This window comes from Convolutriloba macropyga, chromosome 8 (genome assembly GCF_964194025.1).
Source record: "Convolutriloba macropyga chromosome 8, txConMacr16.3, whole genome shotgun sequence".
NCBI lineage: Eukaryota > Metazoa > Xenacoelomorpha > Acoela > Convolutidae > Convolutriloba > Convolutriloba macropyga.
The window spans coordinates 56,801,928-56,821,085 of record NC_134475.1 but is presented as its reverse complement, the minus strand read 5'-3'; the positions used below and the strand labels follow the sequence as shown (position 1 = coordinate 56,821,085).

Below are 19,158 nucleotides of genomic sequence, written 5' to 3'. Positions count from 1 at the left end.
ATTTCTCCTAATATCTGTAAATGTTTCAGTCGTAGTAAAATTTACAGAGATAGGCAGTGTAAAATATTGATAATTACAAAAGAGAAACTAATAATTTATAATAACTAAAATATCGATCCAATAGAGAAGTCACTTGTATTGGAGGGGAGGGACGACAGTAACATAAATTTAATGCAAAACAAAAAGAAATTTAATTGAATTTAAAATGTTTCCAAGTAATTGATCTATGTTGGGTGTATTATTTGGGTCCTTCTGGTATTCATTAAGAAAAAACAGCTTATATTTCTTCTTTGCAAGACTGTATGACATTGACAAATAATTTCTTGGGAAAGAATTGTGCTGTAGAATACCTCTTTTAATAATACTTTTTTCATGCAAATTGCATTTTGAAATTGTATGGGTAAAAATTTTTTGAGTTCGCTCGTGTATATAAAAACTTGCGGTTGGTAATTTCAAAGCTGAGCTTGAGAAGGCAGGCTTCTTTTTATTCATGATACTATGGCAGTAAGTGGCAGCCCTGTTATCAAAAAGCAAAGAAATAGGTAGTATACCAAGGTTCATTTTAAGATCTGAGGATGAGTCAAATTTCTGTCTGTGAAAACAAGCTTTGATGGCCCAATTTAACTGCTTTTCTAATGTCGTTATAAGATTTTGATTGATGGTTGCAAGTAAAACAGAAGAATATTGAACATGACTGAGAACAAAAGCGTTCAAAATAATTTTTTTGTAACCAGTGGGTATTATGTTCCTGAGGGCATATATGCATTTAATGCCCTGGGCCATTTTTGACAAAAGAATTTTTACTTGTTTTTGATATTTGAGGTCTTTGTCAATATTAACACCGAGATATTTGATTTCCGCTTTCGAACTTATTAATTTGTCTCCCACTTTTAATGTCGTTTCGTCATGAGGATTAGAGCTACCAAAAATAATAAACTCTGTTTTATCCGGATTGATCTTGAGGTGATGTAGTTTAAAAAATTGTGTGCATTTTTCTATGGCCTTCTCAAGCTCGTCTTTGCATTTGAGAACTTCATCATGAGAGCTCAATAGTACTGTGTCATCTGCGTATTGTATTGTTTCACATGACAAAAAGTTGCTAAGATCGTTAACATATAGATTGAACAAGAGTGGACCTAAGACTGTTCCCTGCGGAACTCCTTGAGCCACTTCAATCCAACTTGATTTAACATTATTGATTATGACTCTTTGTGTTCTGTTTGAAAGATAGCTCGTAATTAGATTTTGAGCTGGTATCGAAAATCCAAGAATGGAAAGCTTTTGAATCATGAGCTTGTGATTGATCTATGTATCTATGTGATTTGATCTATGATATATATATATATATATATATATATATATATATATATATATGCGATAAAATGATACATATATTTACATTATGAGCTGAATGATAGTTCCGTTTTTAGGTGAAAATAGAATTAAACTGGATAGAAAATTGCACCAACTGAACCAGAAGATTGAAATTCTGACACACAAACATGACATTCGAGAACGCTCTAGGTACGTTGTATTTGCTTCAACTACACTCTAATTCTATACATTTTAAATCAAATCTTCAACTTCTACAAAGATCACTAGTTCAAGTACATGCCTCTAATTTCTTTGGACTAAGTGTTTCTAAGATTCCTTAAGATTGTTGCAAGCGTTGTCAAACTAGTCAATACTTGAAAACCGCTTATTCATACTTTTTTTAATCAATAATTTCGATCAAGACTTTAATTGTCTACCTTAATACAATCAAACTTTGAAGTAAAAGTCTGCTAAAATCACTGAAGTACTGTAACAATGATCAGATGTGGCTTTGGTCTGGTACCTCATATGTGGTCTGGCGCTGATTGTTCCCGGGTTGCGGGTCATACAAAAATCCAAGTTATCATACGAGGTCATATATGATCTGTATGATTTCCCAGTAATCATACTAGAATCATACACTTTTTGCAAATTGTTCAAGCGATAACAAGCGTTACACATTACTGCCTTTTTGTCAACCAGATTTGTAAATTCAGTCAAAACATCAATATTTTTCTTTTGCCAAATCCCGGTAATCATACAAGGTCATATATGAACCTATGATTTTCTAGTAACCATACACAGATCCTAAACCCAACTATGCTTTTCCCTTGTTTATAGGTTGGAAGCACGAATGAAAGAAGAGGCCAAAACAAAGTACTCCGTCATTGGACCAATCAACTCGCTGGATCCGGAAACGTTTACGTATTTCCAGTCTGTTAAAGATGAAAAAACGGTTCCATTTGACGAGAGTTTGATCTCATTTGTGAAGAAGCCTTTCGTTGAGGTTCCAAAGCGTCTTTCAGTTGACACTGAAGATGATTTCGATGATGAAGATGAGTTTTCAGGCGACGAATCTGATGAAGAAAACGATGAGGGAAAGGAAACTGAGATTGAAAAGAAAAGATCCAAAATTATGGAACCCATGCTAGTCTACGGACCACAGAAGGTAAATAAGTGACAAGTGTTACATGTTTTTCCTTTAGAATTGTTTCATTAGAATTGTTTTGCTAACGAATACCATCAACGCGTTATTTTGATAACTGCAGATTTTAATTTAACTATCTCTAATTTATTTTAAATGATAATTAGCGGGGATTAGGGTGCAATGCGTATTCCACTCCAATTTACCAGTGAAAAGTGTGCAAGAGTGCCATTATAACCTAATTGAAACTTCAAACTCAAATACCCAGTGAAACGAACTTTGATACACCTTGCCATGTCTTGCAAGATCTTGTCAACTCGTGCAAAACTTGAGACATCTTGCCATGGTCTTGATAGACAAATATTTCTTGGAACACCTTGATAAAATCTTGACAACATATGACAAGAAATTTTCTTGACGTAACTTGATAAGATATTGAAAGTTCTTGACACATAGAAAATTTTGTTTGTAAGCAACTGGATTGAGGTGGTGGTACCGGGAGTCCAGGCAAAAATTGGCCTTGACCAGACAATCAAGACAAAAAGTTAACCATGACTCGAAGTAGTGAGAATTAGCACGACGCAACTATTGCACTGGAAAAAAGCGGCTCAATTGTTGGTTATTTTTCGTGGTCGATCACACGGGTCAAAAGAATTCAATAAATTGAATTTTAAATTAAATTTGGAACTGAAAATATACAAAAATTAGCTCGTATTTATAGTAGTTATCTATGCGAAATTATACAGAGAAAATTTTGATTAGCTAAAAAATATATTACTTGGTTGACATGTGAAAAGATTTTAGTTCCGAATCCCGGAGGTAATTTTCTATTTTCATCAACATTTCATGAGAATCATTTGTGGCCTAGGTACAATTGAGTTCATCAGTTGGAGATCAGTGGATGTTAGAATCAAGTTTCTGTTGGTGGGAGAATTTAATTATGACATATAATTGATAGGTCAACAAGATAATGTTAGCGCCAAAACCAAATTAGAGTTGAGTATAGTTTTGTGGCCAATATTAATCGACATAGCAACAAGGTTTGTCAGGTAAGTTCTTCTATTGTTCTTTGAAACTTTAAAAAAAAACGTCTAAGTTTCATTATGTTTCTTTGAAACCATTACATCCCTCTCCTTTTTTAAGCAAGTTTGTGGGTATAGGTTCTCCAAACCTGTCGGGTTGTTTTCTGTTTCCTGTTGATGTTTGTGAAGGCTTTGATGGTACGGGTTGTTGGTGCTCTGCAGCTAATGTGGCTGCAGAAACTTCATCCTGATGTAATGGCCCCACATCTGTATTCTGAACTTGTGGTTCTGATTGAGATTCATTGACGGTTTTCACATTGTCCTCTTCTAGTTTCGCAATTTGGTTCTCGGTCACTAGAATATTCAGTGTCGAGTTTTCTGTATGAAAGATGTGTTCAAGCCTTCCTCATGATGAAGGTAGCAGGAACTGTCCTTGTCTTTTCAATGGCCTTGAATAGAATGGGTTCGCACAGGTCGAAATCTGCTATTGCTGGTAGTCTCACTCTGCGTCCCAACAAGAGTTCAACTGGAGTTCTGCTCCTCATCTTTGAAATGTTGCGATTTGTCATCAGTGCCCTTTGCAGGAATGCTCTAAATGAGACATTAAGATTGGGACTCCATGCTTGAAGTGCCCACTTCACTGTCTGAATTGCTCTTTCAGCTAGTCCATTAGCTCTTGGATGATAGACGGGTGATTCCATTTTCTCAATTCCTAGTGATTCACACCAATGTTTAAGGTCACCACTTACAAATTCAGGACCATTGTCAAATACTAAAGCTCTTAGTATTTCGAATCTTGCAAAGATTTAACTAAGATATACTTTAACTGTTTCTGATGTTCTATTTCTCGCGGGGAAAGCTTCTATCCAACCAGAACCCGCGTCAACAATTACTAAAATGTTGTTTTGGCCCTTAACCTAACCCCAGTCCTTGTGGAGCCGTTCCCAAACGTCGGCTTTTGGCCACAGAGAGACTGTTTTTCCCAGGCTAGGCCTGTTGATTTGACAATTCTTACATTTACTAACAAAATGTTGAACGTCTTAGGTAATGCCAGGCCACCATGCTATCATTCTGACTGATGCCTCAGTTGCATTCTTCTCAGGATGTTTCTCATGCGCTTTTGCCGAAACCAATCGTCGTAGTTTGGGTGGAATGAAAGGAAGAACACCTCTGAAGGTGATTCCATTATGTAATGTCTGTGCATCTTTGTGTAGTTCGAATCTTTTTTCCGATTGTGAACATTGTTTCCCATTGCCGCTTCTGATTCGGCTCATTATGTCCTGGAGGAGTCTGTTTGTTCCAAGTTCAGTTTTGATTTCTAGTAGGGTCACCAAATCACTCTCAGCCTAATTGATGTTATTGATTGCAAAGCGCACCCGATCGTTGTCGGATTCGCCTTCGTCAAAATCCTTTCTGCTCAAAGCATCTGCATGGGTATTTGCTCTCCTGATGTGTACTTCAACTCATAATCGGAGCCCATTAGGGCTCCTGCCCATCTTCTGATTCTAGGAGATGCTGTCTTCGGGATCTCTTCGTCTGGTGCAAAGAGATATTTGAGAGGTTTGTGGTCCGTCTGTAGGGTAAATTGTCTCCCAAAAAGAAATTGCTTCAATCTTGTGAACACAAACACAATTTCCAGTGCTTTCCGCTTTATGTTCAAGTAGTTTTGCTCCGCTGGAGTCAATTTTCTTGATTCATATATGACTGGATGTCCTTCTTGCCAAAGAACCCACCAATGGCATCTTCAGAGGCGTCAGTAGTAACTATTGCTTCTTTTTGTAGACTATATGGCTGTACAAGTGGCTTAGCATATCATTCCCTGTTTATGTCAACAAAGATTTTTTGTTGCATTTGGCCCCAAGTCGCTATTTCTCATGTTATTTAAGGGTATTGTTCTAGTTGCAAAATCAGGAACCATTCTTCCGTAAAATATTGCTAGCGCAACAAACGATTCGAGTTGATTGTTGTTAGTTGGTGCTATTGCATTTTTTTGTTTTCAGCATGCTTGTGATCTGGTGCTATTCCCTCCTGTGAAATGGAGTATCCCGAAAATCTAACGCTATCGACTGGTTTTGAGTTAGACTTTTTCTCGTCATTAGTAAAGTTTTTCTCACGTAGTTGACTCTTGACTGCAAGCATTCTCTTGTCGAACTGCTCCTTGGTAGTTCCATAGACGAACACATCGTCTTGAAAGATCACAGCGTCTTCGGTTCCTTTGAGTGTTGATTCGATGCAATTCTGCAACTTGAAAACGAGTTTTTCAAACTCTTGGTTCGTCAGGATATCTTGAACAGTCCCTGAGATGTGAGGATCGTGCATATAGCTTCTGCCTCTTCGTCAAGTTCAATTTGATAGTAGGCATCTGAGAGGTCAATTTTGCCAAAGTATGAGGCCCCATGTAGGTTATGGAAGATCGTCTCCATGTGTGGTATTGGGTAGTGCTCATCCATGACGTTGCTATATATATGCATTTTCAAGTCCGCTCAAAGTCTCAGTTCCGCACTCTTCTTTCTCTACCACACCAATGTAGATGCATTAGTGACTCCTCCTGGTTGCACCGGTTCAGTGATGCCTTGTCTGGCCACCTGTTCCAGCTTCTCTGTGACCTTGTCTTGAAGTGGTAGAGGTATTTTTCTGGCTTTCAAGAACATTGGCTGTGATCCTGGTATCAACTTCACATGAGCTTTGTGACTCACTACAGCAGGTAAGTGCTTGGTTGGGATGTTGTTCACACCGTGCTTGGGTAGAAGGTCTCTACCAAGTAGTCCAAATTCTTTATCAGACTACACAAACGATAGCTGTTTTCGAGTGAGCCTGCTTCCGTTCCACTCAACGTTACGAGGAAGCGATCTCAGAAGCGTTAATTGATGACCATTATAAGCTTCGAGATGTCTTATTTTATCATCCAACGAGTTTACCAAGCTCAGTCCATTTTTTTGATGATAACACTGTGCTATCTGCACCTGTGTCTACCTGAATGTTTATTTTGCAATTATTTATTGATATATATTCCCATGTCGCAGACATGCTAAAGATTTGTTCGTCACAATAAAACTTTCCTATCTCCGATGCCGGAAATGCTTGTTCTGAAGAATTTTTTTCTTGTCCGCAAAAATTTTTCTGTTTATTCTACTGGGGTTTGGTTGGGGTTTGCTTCTACAAATTTTTTAGAAGTGGCCCACATTCTCACAAGTGTTTCATTTTTAATTTTGCACTGGACAGGTTCTACTAGAATGTGATTTACTTCCACACCTAGTGCACATATTGCTGCTTTTATTAGCCAAAAATTTTTCATTTGGCCTTCGAAAGGTCTTTTTGAAATTGAACCTAACTATTTCTTTCACAGTAAAAGGCTTATTACCTGATAAAGAACTTTCAAAAGCCATTGCTTGACTTCTGAAATGTAAGTTCTCGGTCATTTCAGTAATCGACTTTGTTGGTTTTGCTTTATTACCGTCTAGTAGTCAAAGTTTTGCTTCAGGGTCCCTCAAACCGGAGATAAGATTCTTTTTTACCAACTCCTCTTCGGGGTTGGCCGCTGTTTTCAGTTTTTCGAAGTCACAATAGCGTGCTTATTCTCTTTGACGTGCTAGGAAGTCGTCGTCTGACTCCCCTAAACCTTGTATTACGGACAGAAATTTCGCCTCTTCTGCCGTTACTACTCTCTCTTTAGGAGAAATAAAATTTTGAATTGCCAATCTGATATCTTTATACGGAGTGTCTAATAAATTCCTAGGACCAACTAGGCTCCTAAAATTAATAATCGCATCTTGCCCTTACAAACTAAGAATAAGATTGGTTATCTTTAGGTCCTGTACAGTACCATTGGCGTTGATTTTGTCCTCTTTCTTCTCTGCTCGACATGATTCTGCATTCTGTAGATCCCAAATTTGTTTGTCTGTAATTGGTCTGGACACCATTGTCATGGTCGATAACAAGGGTCAAAAGAATTCAATAAGCTGGAACTTAAATTAAATTTGGAACTGAAAATATACAAAAATTAGCTCGTATTCATAGTAGTTATCTATGCGAAATATACAGAGAAAATTTAGATTAGCTGAAAATATTTTACTTGATTGACATCTAAAGAGATCTTAGTTCTACTTTCTACTTTCTACTTACTAAGTTGATTTTCTACTTTAATCCACATTTCATGAGAATCATATATGGCCTAGGTACAATTGAGTTCATCAGTTGGAGATCAGTGGATGTTAGAATCAAGTTTCTGTTGGTGGGAGAATTTAATTATGACATATAATTGATAGGTCAACAAGATAATGTTAGCGCCAAAACCAAATTAGAGTTGAGTACAGTTTTGTGGCCAATATTAATCGACATAGCAACAAGGTTTGTCAGGTAAGTTCTTCTATTGTTCTTTGAAATTTTAAAAAAAAAACCGTCTAAGTTTCATTATGTTTCTTTGAAACCATTACATCCCTCTCCTTTTTTAAGCAAGTTTGTGGGTATAGGTTCTCCAAACCTGTCGGGTGGTTTTCTGTTTCCTGTTGATGTTTGTGAAGGCTTTGATGGTACGGGTTGTTGGTGCTCTGCAGCTAATGTGGCTGCAGAAACTTCATCCTGATGTAATGGCCCCACATCTGTATTCTGAACTTGTGGTTCTGATTGAGATTCATTGACGGTTTTCACATTGTCCTCTTCTAGTTTCGCAATTTGGTTCTCGGTCACTAGAATATTCAGTGTCGAGTTTTCTGTATGAAAGATGTGTTCAAGCCTTCCTCATGATGAAGGTAGCAGGAACTGTCCTTGTCTTTTCAATGGCCTTGAATAGAATGGGTTCGCACAGGTCGAAATCTGCTATTGCTGGTAGTCTCACTCTGCGTCCCAACAAGAGTTCAACTGGAGTTCTGCTCCTCATCTTTGAAATGTTGCGATTTGTCATCAGTGCCCTTTGCAGGAATGCTCTAAATGAGACATTAAGATTGGGACTCCATGCTTGAAGTGCCCACTTCACTGTCTGAATTGCTCTTTCAGCTAGTCCATTAGCTCTTGGATGATAGACGGGTGATTCCATTTTCTCAATTCCCAGTTTCTGTTCTCAATCAGGTTTCTGTTGGCGGGAGAATTTACTTTTGACATATGATTGATAGGTCAAAAAGATAAGATAATGATAGCGCTTAAACAAAATCAGATTTGAGTTTAGTTTTGTGGCCAATATTTATCGACATAGCAACAAGGTTCGTCAGGTAAGTTCTTCTTTTGTTCTTTGAATTTTTAATAAAGAAAACTTCTAAGTTTCTTGATGTTTCTTTGAAATCATCACAATCCAGACAAAAAGTTAACCATGACTCGAGGTAGTTAGAATTAGCACGATGCAACTATTGTACTGAAAAAAGGCGGCTCATTGGTTGCTTAATAAACTAACGGGAGCAGTATTTTCCCACATTCTTGATAATTATTGATAATTCTTGATAATTCTTGCTTAATCTTATGATTTCCTGCTACATCTTGTTTTTGGGTACTATTGAAGTTTTATTACTTGATATATCTTGCGATGTCATGGTTAATCTTTCCTGCAAATTTTGCCAAGATCATGTTTCTTGGCAGCCATGCAAAGAACTTGCATGTTCGTACGTATCTTGATGTTTTCTTAATAAGTGCCATGGCAAGATCTTGTCAAGATCTTGCCATGGCACTTATTAAGAAAACATCAAGATACGTACGAACATGCAAGTTCTTTGAGGTTTGATCCCCCACGAACATAGCAACAAGGTTCGTCAGGTAAGTTCTTCTTTTGTTCTTTGAAATTTTAATAAAGAAAACTTCTAAGTTTCTTGATGTTTCTTTGAAATCATCACAATCCAGACAAAAAGTTAACCATGACTCGAAGTAGTTAGAATTAGCACGATGCAACTATTGTACTGAAAAAAGGCGGCTCATTGGTTGCTTAATAAACTAACGGGAGCAGTATTTTCCCACATTCTTGATAATTATTGACAATTCTTGATAATTCTTGCTTAATCTTATGATTTCCTGCTACATCTTGTTTTTGGGTACTATTGAAGTTTTATTACTTGATATATCTTGCGATGTCATGGTTAATCTTTCCTGCAAATTTTGCCAAGATCATGTTTCTTGGCAGCCATGCAAAGAACTTGCATGTTCGTACGTATCTTGATGTTTTCTTAATAAGTGCCATGGCAAGATCTTGGCAAGATTTACCGAGATTTTGTACGTATCTTATCAAGATGTACCAAGTTTCAGTTCACGGGGTATCGTTAGGCACAATGGTTGATGCACAAAGTCAAGGTAGCATAATTAACAGATGGATGGTGGGGGATCAAACCTCACTACCACCTCTAACTTATATCTTTTAAAATTACACTCTGATAATTACACTCTTTCGCCCCCTTTTTTTATGGGGAGATAAAGGGATGTGTTTTTTTTATTTTTACACTCTCTACACTCTTTTCCCCCTTATTTTGTGCCCAAATGTGCTTTCTCTTGGGAAAAATTTTCTAACCATTATAAATTACCAGACGTCAATATATCAAACTAATTTTGTCTAATCCGCTCAAAAATTTAATAGTGAAAAAACTGTCCGCCGATTTTAACTGCGTTGAAGACGTTGCTTTAGTTAGAAAAGGTTTACCAGGAAGTTTTTAGCTGCTTCGGCTTTCTTAATCTCTCTTTTAATCTTTTTATCTCTCAGGTAATTAATTATTCAGGTCGGCAAGACACACTTCCTCAAGAGTACACTGCCGTTTGAAATCCATGATGCCACATTTGTGACAGTTGACCCGGAAGACATTTCCATATATGGGCCGATCCTGTACAACCACGTGTTCTCATTCGCTAGAGCTCACATGCCTGCAGTGGTGGTTTTGGAGAATATGGAACATCAGGTTTGACAAATATTCTATATGGTCACCTCCGCTATATAGCGCAATCCCCCCCCCCCCCCCGAAACACTGGGGAAAACATACCGCTGGAAGGTATAGTTTTGACTATACTATAAAACCATAGCGTTTGTCGAGAAAACTTTTTAGCCTGTTGTAATATATCTATTACCTTCAATTAAAATATTTTGTTGGTTTCATATTCAGCCGAATTGGTTTTTGGGAACTTTCTTTTTTTGTGGGAAATTGTTGTTCTTGAATCTTTATTTCTCTATTTTTTTACAACGCAAGCAGAAGCTTTGACAAGAAGCATTTAGAACTCTTTAGAACATTTTAAAAGCTTGTTGATTATAAGACGTTGCTTCTAACCAGTAATTACCACGATTCGAAAAAAGTTTTAACTGACTGTGGGAGTGGATGGCGCGACCTTAAGTGCGGGCAATTGTGTTCCAATACTTCTACTTTTAAAAAACTTTTACTGGTTCAAAAAGAATACTACAAAAAGAATACTACACAGAAAAAAAATCACTGCATTAAGGCCGAGATTCTTAAAAGAAAAGCCAAACTCAAGGAGAAATCAAGTCAAGCAGTGAAGTAAGAACAGCCTGAAAAGAAAAACTTAGTGTTATATTCTATGGAAGACAAAGTAATCTGTCCACTTTCTCATCTTAGTTATTAGGTAACTTTTATAAAATTATCACTCATGAAGCAAAACTGACACTCAAGCTTAAAAGCTTAAACTACCTCACTATCAACAGCTCATCTTTGCCATATATTCTTGAAAAATGATATCGAATCTTCAATTACATTTAAGTAGAGCTCAAATGGAGTGCGAGACACCCGCAAATTTGTTATGCCAGATTTAGTGAATTTTTTGATCTTCATTTTATTTCAGAGAGTGCCGGGCCGTGTATGAGGTATTTCGAACTCCGAACACATTATATTCCGCCAATAAGACCACATAGTTATTTCTACCCAATCAGCAATTCAGAACTGAGATCTAAAACAGTATGAAAAGAGCTTCAAAACTACCAAAAATCAGTTATAATTTAATTCAACTGATTTATTTTGATTGAAAAAAAAATTGCATGCAGTGCGCATTAAAGCACCTTAACTTGAGCGGTAAATTACTTGTTTTCCTGTCTGGTTTCTGTAAATAATCTTAGTGATTTCATAGTTCAACAGAACTTTGACTTGTTAAACGAGGTTAACTTTGATATTCTCAATCTTTCCGTCAGAGGGACATAATTCCTAAGTAAGAGAAACTTTGTACGTAGTACAGAGTCAATTTTTCTTATTGGTACAAAGAAAACAGTATACTTTCACTAATTGTATTATAGAACAATTGAGTGAAAACTCACAGAATGCTATTGTTGTAAGCTTTGATAACTTTTATTATTGGGAAAAGCCTTCGGAAAAATTACAAAATCGGAGATAAAAATTACCAGCTTAATCTTTCAAAAATGACATATCCCTAAATGTTTTCCCGAGATTTTTCATTTTTGAATTATAGCTTGAGTTATTGACAAAAAATTTCAAGCAGCATTTGATTCGTTGAACCTATAAATTTTTTAAATTTTGAGCGATAGAATTGTAGAACCGCAAATCCGGATGATTAGTTATCGTGATTACGCTAATGTGAAGTAACGCAAATGTAACCTTCAGTATAGCGGAAAATACAATTCACAAAAGCTAACAACAAAAGTGAAAAAATCCGGTCAAATTTGAAACCGCTGAAACAAACTGGTCTTTCGAATGACTTCATGTTTTTGATAGAACAGCAGCCGTTGAATTTGGTCCTTCGACCCCGACAGAAGACGGCAAACGGATGTCTAATCTGATGAGGAGAGGGTAGAGATAAGTAAAATTGGACAAAACAACAGCAAAACTCCAGCAAGGCGTATCAAAATGTGCCATTGAATAGAGAAGTGAAGTGCAAACAATGCCTAAATGCTGTATGCAAAGCAAACTAGCCAGCATCAGGGCAATTCAAGCTGAAATAGCAGAATCTGTTTAGTGGTGTAAAGGTTGTTCCCCTTCTAGAATAGGACATAACTAGGTTCTTTGCAGCGGCAAAACGAATCTGCACCCTACAAAGCAAACTTTGATGAGGAACCTCCAATGCAAGCAATGGAGTGCAATGCACGGTTCAAGATTCATTGGCTTGCATATATAAGCGAAGGCATGCAACCCGGAAGGAACGCAGAGCAACGCACAGCGGTTCAAGAAACGAATCCAAGAGTGTCAACAATTACCCAACGGGCACCTCAATTTCTCAAACGGTAAAAAATGGAACAACATCATCGTTTACAATACAAAAGAAACTTTGGAAAATTCTTCAGGCTAGCAAAGGCATGAAAAAAGGGACGAAAAAACTTTACGTCTAATTCCAAATGAAATTGCATTTAGAGCCAGAACGTATCAAACGAAGACTTGTAAAGCTAAAAAAAGCAAACGAAGAAACTTGAGACAAAGCATACTCGGAGAAGAGCGTGAGCTACAGCGGAAAGTGAAGAGATTAGCACTGAAAATTGTGTTATCCGTTCACAAAGAACCAGTGCTCAAGACAATTTACTCTTCCAGTGGACCCCAAAGAAGAGCCATATCGGGAATTGACAGGTCAACCAACAGCTCACTCTAAAGCAATCTTCGAACCGAATAAGCATCTCCTCGTCATAATTCTGAAGTTCACGCGATCTTCGATCAAGCGTTGAAGACCTGGACTTTTCTCCAAGCGCTGGTTTACAGTACATCAGTGTATAAACAATTAGCCAAAACCAAGCAGGGACAAGTAGTCTGGTGTGTTCATTGCTACAGTCAATCATCAACCAAAACCAGAATCACACAAAACGTGTCATCTAAAGAGTACGCTGACAAGCAAGGCAATGGCAGCAACCTCTGGTATGGGGTAATATAGACAGTTCTCTGGCAGAGCCAGGAGTATTCTGGAAAGGAAATTTGGAAGTCTCTAAATGATCATCAAAGCACAGATGGGGAGCCACTGCTTGGCAGATCAAGTGAAGTCTCACTACTCATCAATTGTTACGAATTTCTCAGTTATTGTTTCTGGCTTTGTGAGAGTCTTCGAAGAACACAGACAAATTGGTTATGTGCAATCGAGCTCAACGTTAGATATGGCAGCAGATAATCTCAAAAGGAGAGTTTTCAAAAAGATTAAGTTGTCCTATGTTGATCTGATTATGTTTGAAAACTGCCTATCTAAAATGACATTAATGCATGACGTTTTTTCAGCTTTCAAGAGAGGGTGTTTTGAAGACGACAGATGAACCCCCTAAAGTTTTGATTGCGAGAAAAACGAAGCAAACGCAAAACGATTTCTGTCGGCTAGCTGATGCACTCACAAAAACTGGAACTGAACATTACTCGGGAACATTATTGTGATAGACTGGTACACAAGGCAATGACGAAGAGCTTGTGATACAGAAGTCTGGGCAGACTGGGTGTAACCGATAATTTTAAAGACAGTAAGTGCGATGTATATGGATCTACCAAGAAGCAGTGCTTGTTGCCATTCTCTAAAAATCAAATGAATCAGGGTATTTATGATGTTACACTTGGCCTAGCTTGCATACACGGAAGAAACGATCTGAGGGCAAAAAAAGTTCCTGTTAAAATATAGGGAAAACCTTCGAGGGTGTTTTCAGTCGAAGCGTTTGCACACCCATCAATCTCACTTGGAAACCAAACTACGACGACACAATCCTGAATCCAACTTCAAATTTGTCCCAAAAAATATCAACATGATGGAAATTGGCATCATCATTGATCAAGACGCTTATCGGCTAAAGAACCCAACGAACTACAAAATAGGAACACAAACTAAGCGTTTTGCCGTTCTAAACATTTTGCCGTTCTAAGAGGAATGGGTAATCAGTGGACCTATCACATGAAAAACGGCGAAGAGCATCCAAACCAGGTGGGCCATGAAGACTTTTGCTTTTGATAAAAAACGTCGTCACTCAATTCAAGACAAAAACACAATAATTAAAGATTCTAGAAAATGCGGCTAAGTTTACAAGCAAACGAAAAGAAGTTGGTATATTGTGGTGTGAACCAGAGGTAAACCTACTAAACAACAAAAACTCAGCCGTCAGTTAGGTTTACTTATTGGCAAGAACGTTCCAAAAAGGACACATACATAAAGAATTTGCATCGACAATCTAATGGACGAATCCTACGTGAAAAACACTTGGGAGAAAGAAAAGCATTTACCTCACCATTCTGTGCTAAACAAGAACAAACGTGGCAAAATTTCTGCAGTTCAATATGGAAGTACAAAGAAGTTAGACTGCAGGCAAGCTACCAGCAGAACTTGATCTACTCCATGGTTTCGTTCAAAAGATTTTCAGAGTTCGCGAAGATCCAATTGCTCTGACAGCCGAAGTCCAATCAGTACTTCTGCAAGTGCAAGTATCCAAAACAGATAAACTTGCTTGAGGTTCTGGCGTCCAAACAATAACGAAGCAGTTCAAATAAATATACGACTATCAGCGTCATTATTCGGAGCGAAAAAAAAAACTTATATAATGCGCAAATTGTGCTCTCAAATTAGTGGGACTTGATAATGTAAAAACCCATCCAATATCAGCAAATGCAACACAAAAGAGTTCTACATAAACAACTTTAACAAATGGGTAGAGATCACCGAAGAAGCAATTGGAATTTCCAATCAGTTAAAACCTCTTCTATCCAAAACGAAAATTTTGAATTGAACATGTGGATCAGTTCCAACGATGCAGTATTTGCAGTAATCCCAGAAGACTTGAAAACTATCAACAACATTGAGTAATTGGGAGCGGAAATTGAAACGCAGGGATCTTCAGTGCTTGGATTACAACAGTCTGTTACTGGTGATAGTCTTCAAGTTTACAGAAGTACCAACAAAAGTCTTGAAAACTCCATAACAGGAAGAAAGGTTCCGTAACTGGTATCATCATTATTTGACTCCATCGGATTGTTTGTTCCGTTCACTGTTTACACGAGACAACTTCTGAAAGACATCTGTACTCAGAATTGACATGTTTAGAAAATTGGAATTGGGCTTGGTGTGGAAGCAGAATTCCTGATGTGCAATGAACGACAACCAATTGTAGCTGAAACAAGCATTGACAGAAGATACTTCAATATATCGAGAACCAAAGCAAAAGTTCACTTGTTTGCTGAGATATCTGAAGGCACGACAACTGAGACATCTGTGCAGAAGCCTGTCTACATTCACAACCAAACACAATCAGATAACTCAGCTTTTTGCATTGATAAATGCAGAAGGGCTTGCTCTGATAGAGAAATAGAACTGCAAGTGGCAGCAACGGCACGGAGGTTGAAAGAAAAGACAGCCAAGTAACACGATACAAAGACACATAATAGTATTTATGGTCAGGCTTAGATACAGTGCTGCAGTAAATACACATTTCTCATTGTAAACAGCACGTCTTTGTGGCCAAACGGGCAGCAGAGTTAATTTATACAACTGATAATTCACAGTGGAAGTGTGTAAGCGGTATCAACAATCCACCGGACATTGTCACGGTTGCAATTATCACAGAGGATTTCCAGAGTAGTAAGTATTTTAGTAAGTAGTTAGCGTCTATTACAGTAGGAACATTTTACCAGAGAGATGAAGTCTCTCAAAGCAGAAAAATTCTACAGTTCTTCCGTTTCCGTGGTGAAAAGAACTTATTCGCGCCAAAAAACAATTGGATATCACAGCAAAGTATCCAAAATTGCTAGATTAGAAACATTATACAGTTCATTTGTTCTTACAAAACGTGTACAAGAACAATCAACACGAAGTCATGAGCATGAAAAAAAATTTGTTCGGCAGACGATTAGGATCTTTGTCAACGCTTCACGATCAATCAAGGAGAACTGTGTTACCTATAGAGATGACAAACCACAAACCATAACACCATTCAAGGCAGAGCTACAGGGTGAGCGGTTACAGGTCTCAATAACAGTTACGAATTTTTGGTGAATGAAGTTTGCTCTTTCATTGTAAAGTTTGCAAGAAGAAACAAAAAATGGTGATATTGTCTATTCACATGTCTAACTGTGAGAAAGGCGCATTTAGACGCGGTTCACAAAATAGAAACAGGGTGTTATCGCACAGCAATCATGCAACCTGCTGCATAAAGAGGCAGACCAAATACACTAATCAACAGCAATGGGACAAACTTTGTTGGATTTGAACAAAACTTTGAAGAGTAGGTTTTATATTAACTAAAAGTTATAAACTACAATGTGCACAGTTGAACAGATATTGAACAATAGATCCTTGGCTGAACCCAATATCAGTCAGTTTAAATATATTTTTTTAGCAACATTGAGTCGCAATATTTTTGTGCTTGGCAGCAAGAAGGTTTGCTTAACCTATATATCATAAGTAGTGGAGTTTGATAATCATCGAGAGCTCGTTCAACGAACTAAAGCTAGTGTAATTCTCATCTGGGACAGATTTTGCAAAGAGCAAAAGCCAACTCTGAATACTCGGCAGAAATGGTAGTCTACTACAAATACTAAACTAATGCCAAATAATTCAGTGAAGTTACAATCGCAAGACTATCGAAATTTAATGCTACATTCTATCGAAAAAAATTGTTTTGTTCACTTTCTCGGCATACCAATTGAGTATCTAATAGTACTGCAAGGCTATCATACAAGATGTGAAATTCAAATTCAAACTTGATAGACTTCACTAACAACAGCTCATCATAGCAACGTGCTCTTGAGTTACAAATCAACTGTATTATTATATTTGAATTAGGCTTAAATAGAGTGCTAGATAACTACAAAATTGGAATGCCAGATTCAATGACTTTTGCTATAAAAATTTTAATTCAGAGTGGGCACTTTGTAAGGTATACCAAACTACGAATCCATTGTTTTCAACGAAATTGACTACCTGGTTAACTTTATCCAATAAAACACCGCAGAATTAGGATGTCAAACGGTATAAAAAGAACTTGAAAACTACCAGAAATTAGTTAGTTTTTAATTGAAACTCGTTGATTTTGATTGAATAGCAAATTTTCTTTTTTTGAGTTTTTTTCTGTAAATCATCTTAGTGATTGTACAGTTTAATTTCGATTTCTAAAAAGAGATCAAAATTGATATTTTCAGCGTTTCTTTCTAGTGACAAAGTACGTAAGTGAGAGAAACTCTAGACGAGGTACAGAGTAAGTTTCTCTTATAGATTTTAACAACGCCTTGTATAGTGTCACTAATTGTGTTATCAAATAATTGAGTGAAAACCCACAAAGGTTGATTCTTGTAACCTGTGTTATTTTTTTAATGGGAAAAGCGTTCGGCAAAATTACCAAATAGGAGATAGAAATTACCAGTCTGAGCTATTAATAAAGACATTTGTCTCGCAAGAATGGTTTGGCAGAGATTTTGGATTATAATTTGTGTTAATGCCAAAAACTGAAGCAAAATTTGATTGATTGAACCTAGAGTTATTTTTTAATTCTGAGCGATACAATTGTTGAACAGCAAACCTGAATGGTTTTTTAACGGGGCCAGGTGAGTCTCAAGTAATGCAACAGTAACCTAAGTAGTATATAGATGAGCGGAGCTGCCCCGGTGGGTGGTGACCCACATGTTTTAAGATAGGCTATAGCGATTTCAAATCATTTTGGTCACCATTGAATTATCGCAGCAATATATAAAGAAAGGTAATATATTTTATATGTTTTAACATTACAGTTATGGGAACAACGTATAAAGATAAGTTATAGATTTTACATGTATAAAGATTTGATTTTGACAGTAAAGTATAATGATAGGTATTAAATTTTACACGTATTAAGATTGGAAATACGACCAATAGCGCATTAAGATAGGTAATAGGTCTTATAAGATATCTCATTAAATTTTTCATCACAAAATTTTTATAAAAAGGCTAACAGATAGCAAACTGCTGTGCTCTTGGTTTTTTTTGTTTCATCATCTGACGCTCCTTTTGCAGTTTAAATTTCTTCTAGAATATTCTGTCTCGTCACTGTCTAAGCGATTTTTTCACGCTTGATTTCACGCTTTTTGCATAACCTAAATTAACGTATTCAGAAGTTCTCTCTTGCTAAATCAAAGCTGATTGAAAGAAGAAAGATTGTAACGTCCGGACAGCCTAGTGGTTAAAGCGACAGGCTGTTAATCAGGAGATCAGTGGTTCGAACCTCGGCAGTGGAACATTTTTTGCGCCCAAAAACATCCTCCTTTGAATTAAACTTTAACTTTTTAGGCGACGGCGATAACTTTTATCAACTCACTTCTCTATCTTTTTCTATCTTTATTTTACGGCAAGTCTATTTCGCAGCTATTCCGCCGATTATTTTTTCTTTCACGATGAGTCATCATTTTGACGCTAATGTTTCAAGGTAGTGGGTAACAAACAGTGCTCAATAACACTAAGTGCCAGACAAAAAATTCTTAGTGCTAATACACTTTCGAATATGCTGAATAGCACCTGTGTTGAGAATAACCTAATTCTAAAAATTGAGTTTTCTAAAAAACTTTTTCTGATCAAACTCATGATTGTTGTAATTTATAGTTTATAAATCACAAATTAATGATGAATGGTGTCGCAGCAAATTATAGCTAATTTCCATTTTCAGAGACTGTACAAGTAAAAAGGATTATCTCAAAAAACTGATAAAAACAAAATAATCAACTCAACTCTGGGTTAACTGGAACAAAAATGGATCAAATTAGACCTCTGTTGAACTAATAACATTGTATTGGTCTCCTTTTATGGATGTCTACATTGGTAAACACAAAAAATTCTAATTGATAGCCATGATGA

General features: G+C 36.9%; 1 protein-coding gene across 1 annotated transcript in view; it reads left to right on the top strand.

Moving 5' to 3' along the window:
• LOC142345121 (uncharacterized) overlaps window positions 1-19,158 on the top strand; it is a 143,318-nt gene that overhangs the window by 104,103 nt on the left and 20,057 nt on the right. Inside the window, exons 7-10 of the mRNA XM_075397208.1 lie at window positions 1,228-1,234; window positions 1,431-1,524; window positions 2,155-2,482; window positions 10,167-10,343. Coding sequence (XP_075253323.1) covers window positions 1,228-1,234; window positions 1,431-1,524; window positions 2,155-2,482; window positions 10,167-10,343 — 606 coding nt within the window. The remainder of the gene's footprint in view (window positions 1-1,227; window positions 1,235-1,430; window positions 1,525-2,154; window positions 2,483-10,166; window positions 10,344-19,158) is intronic.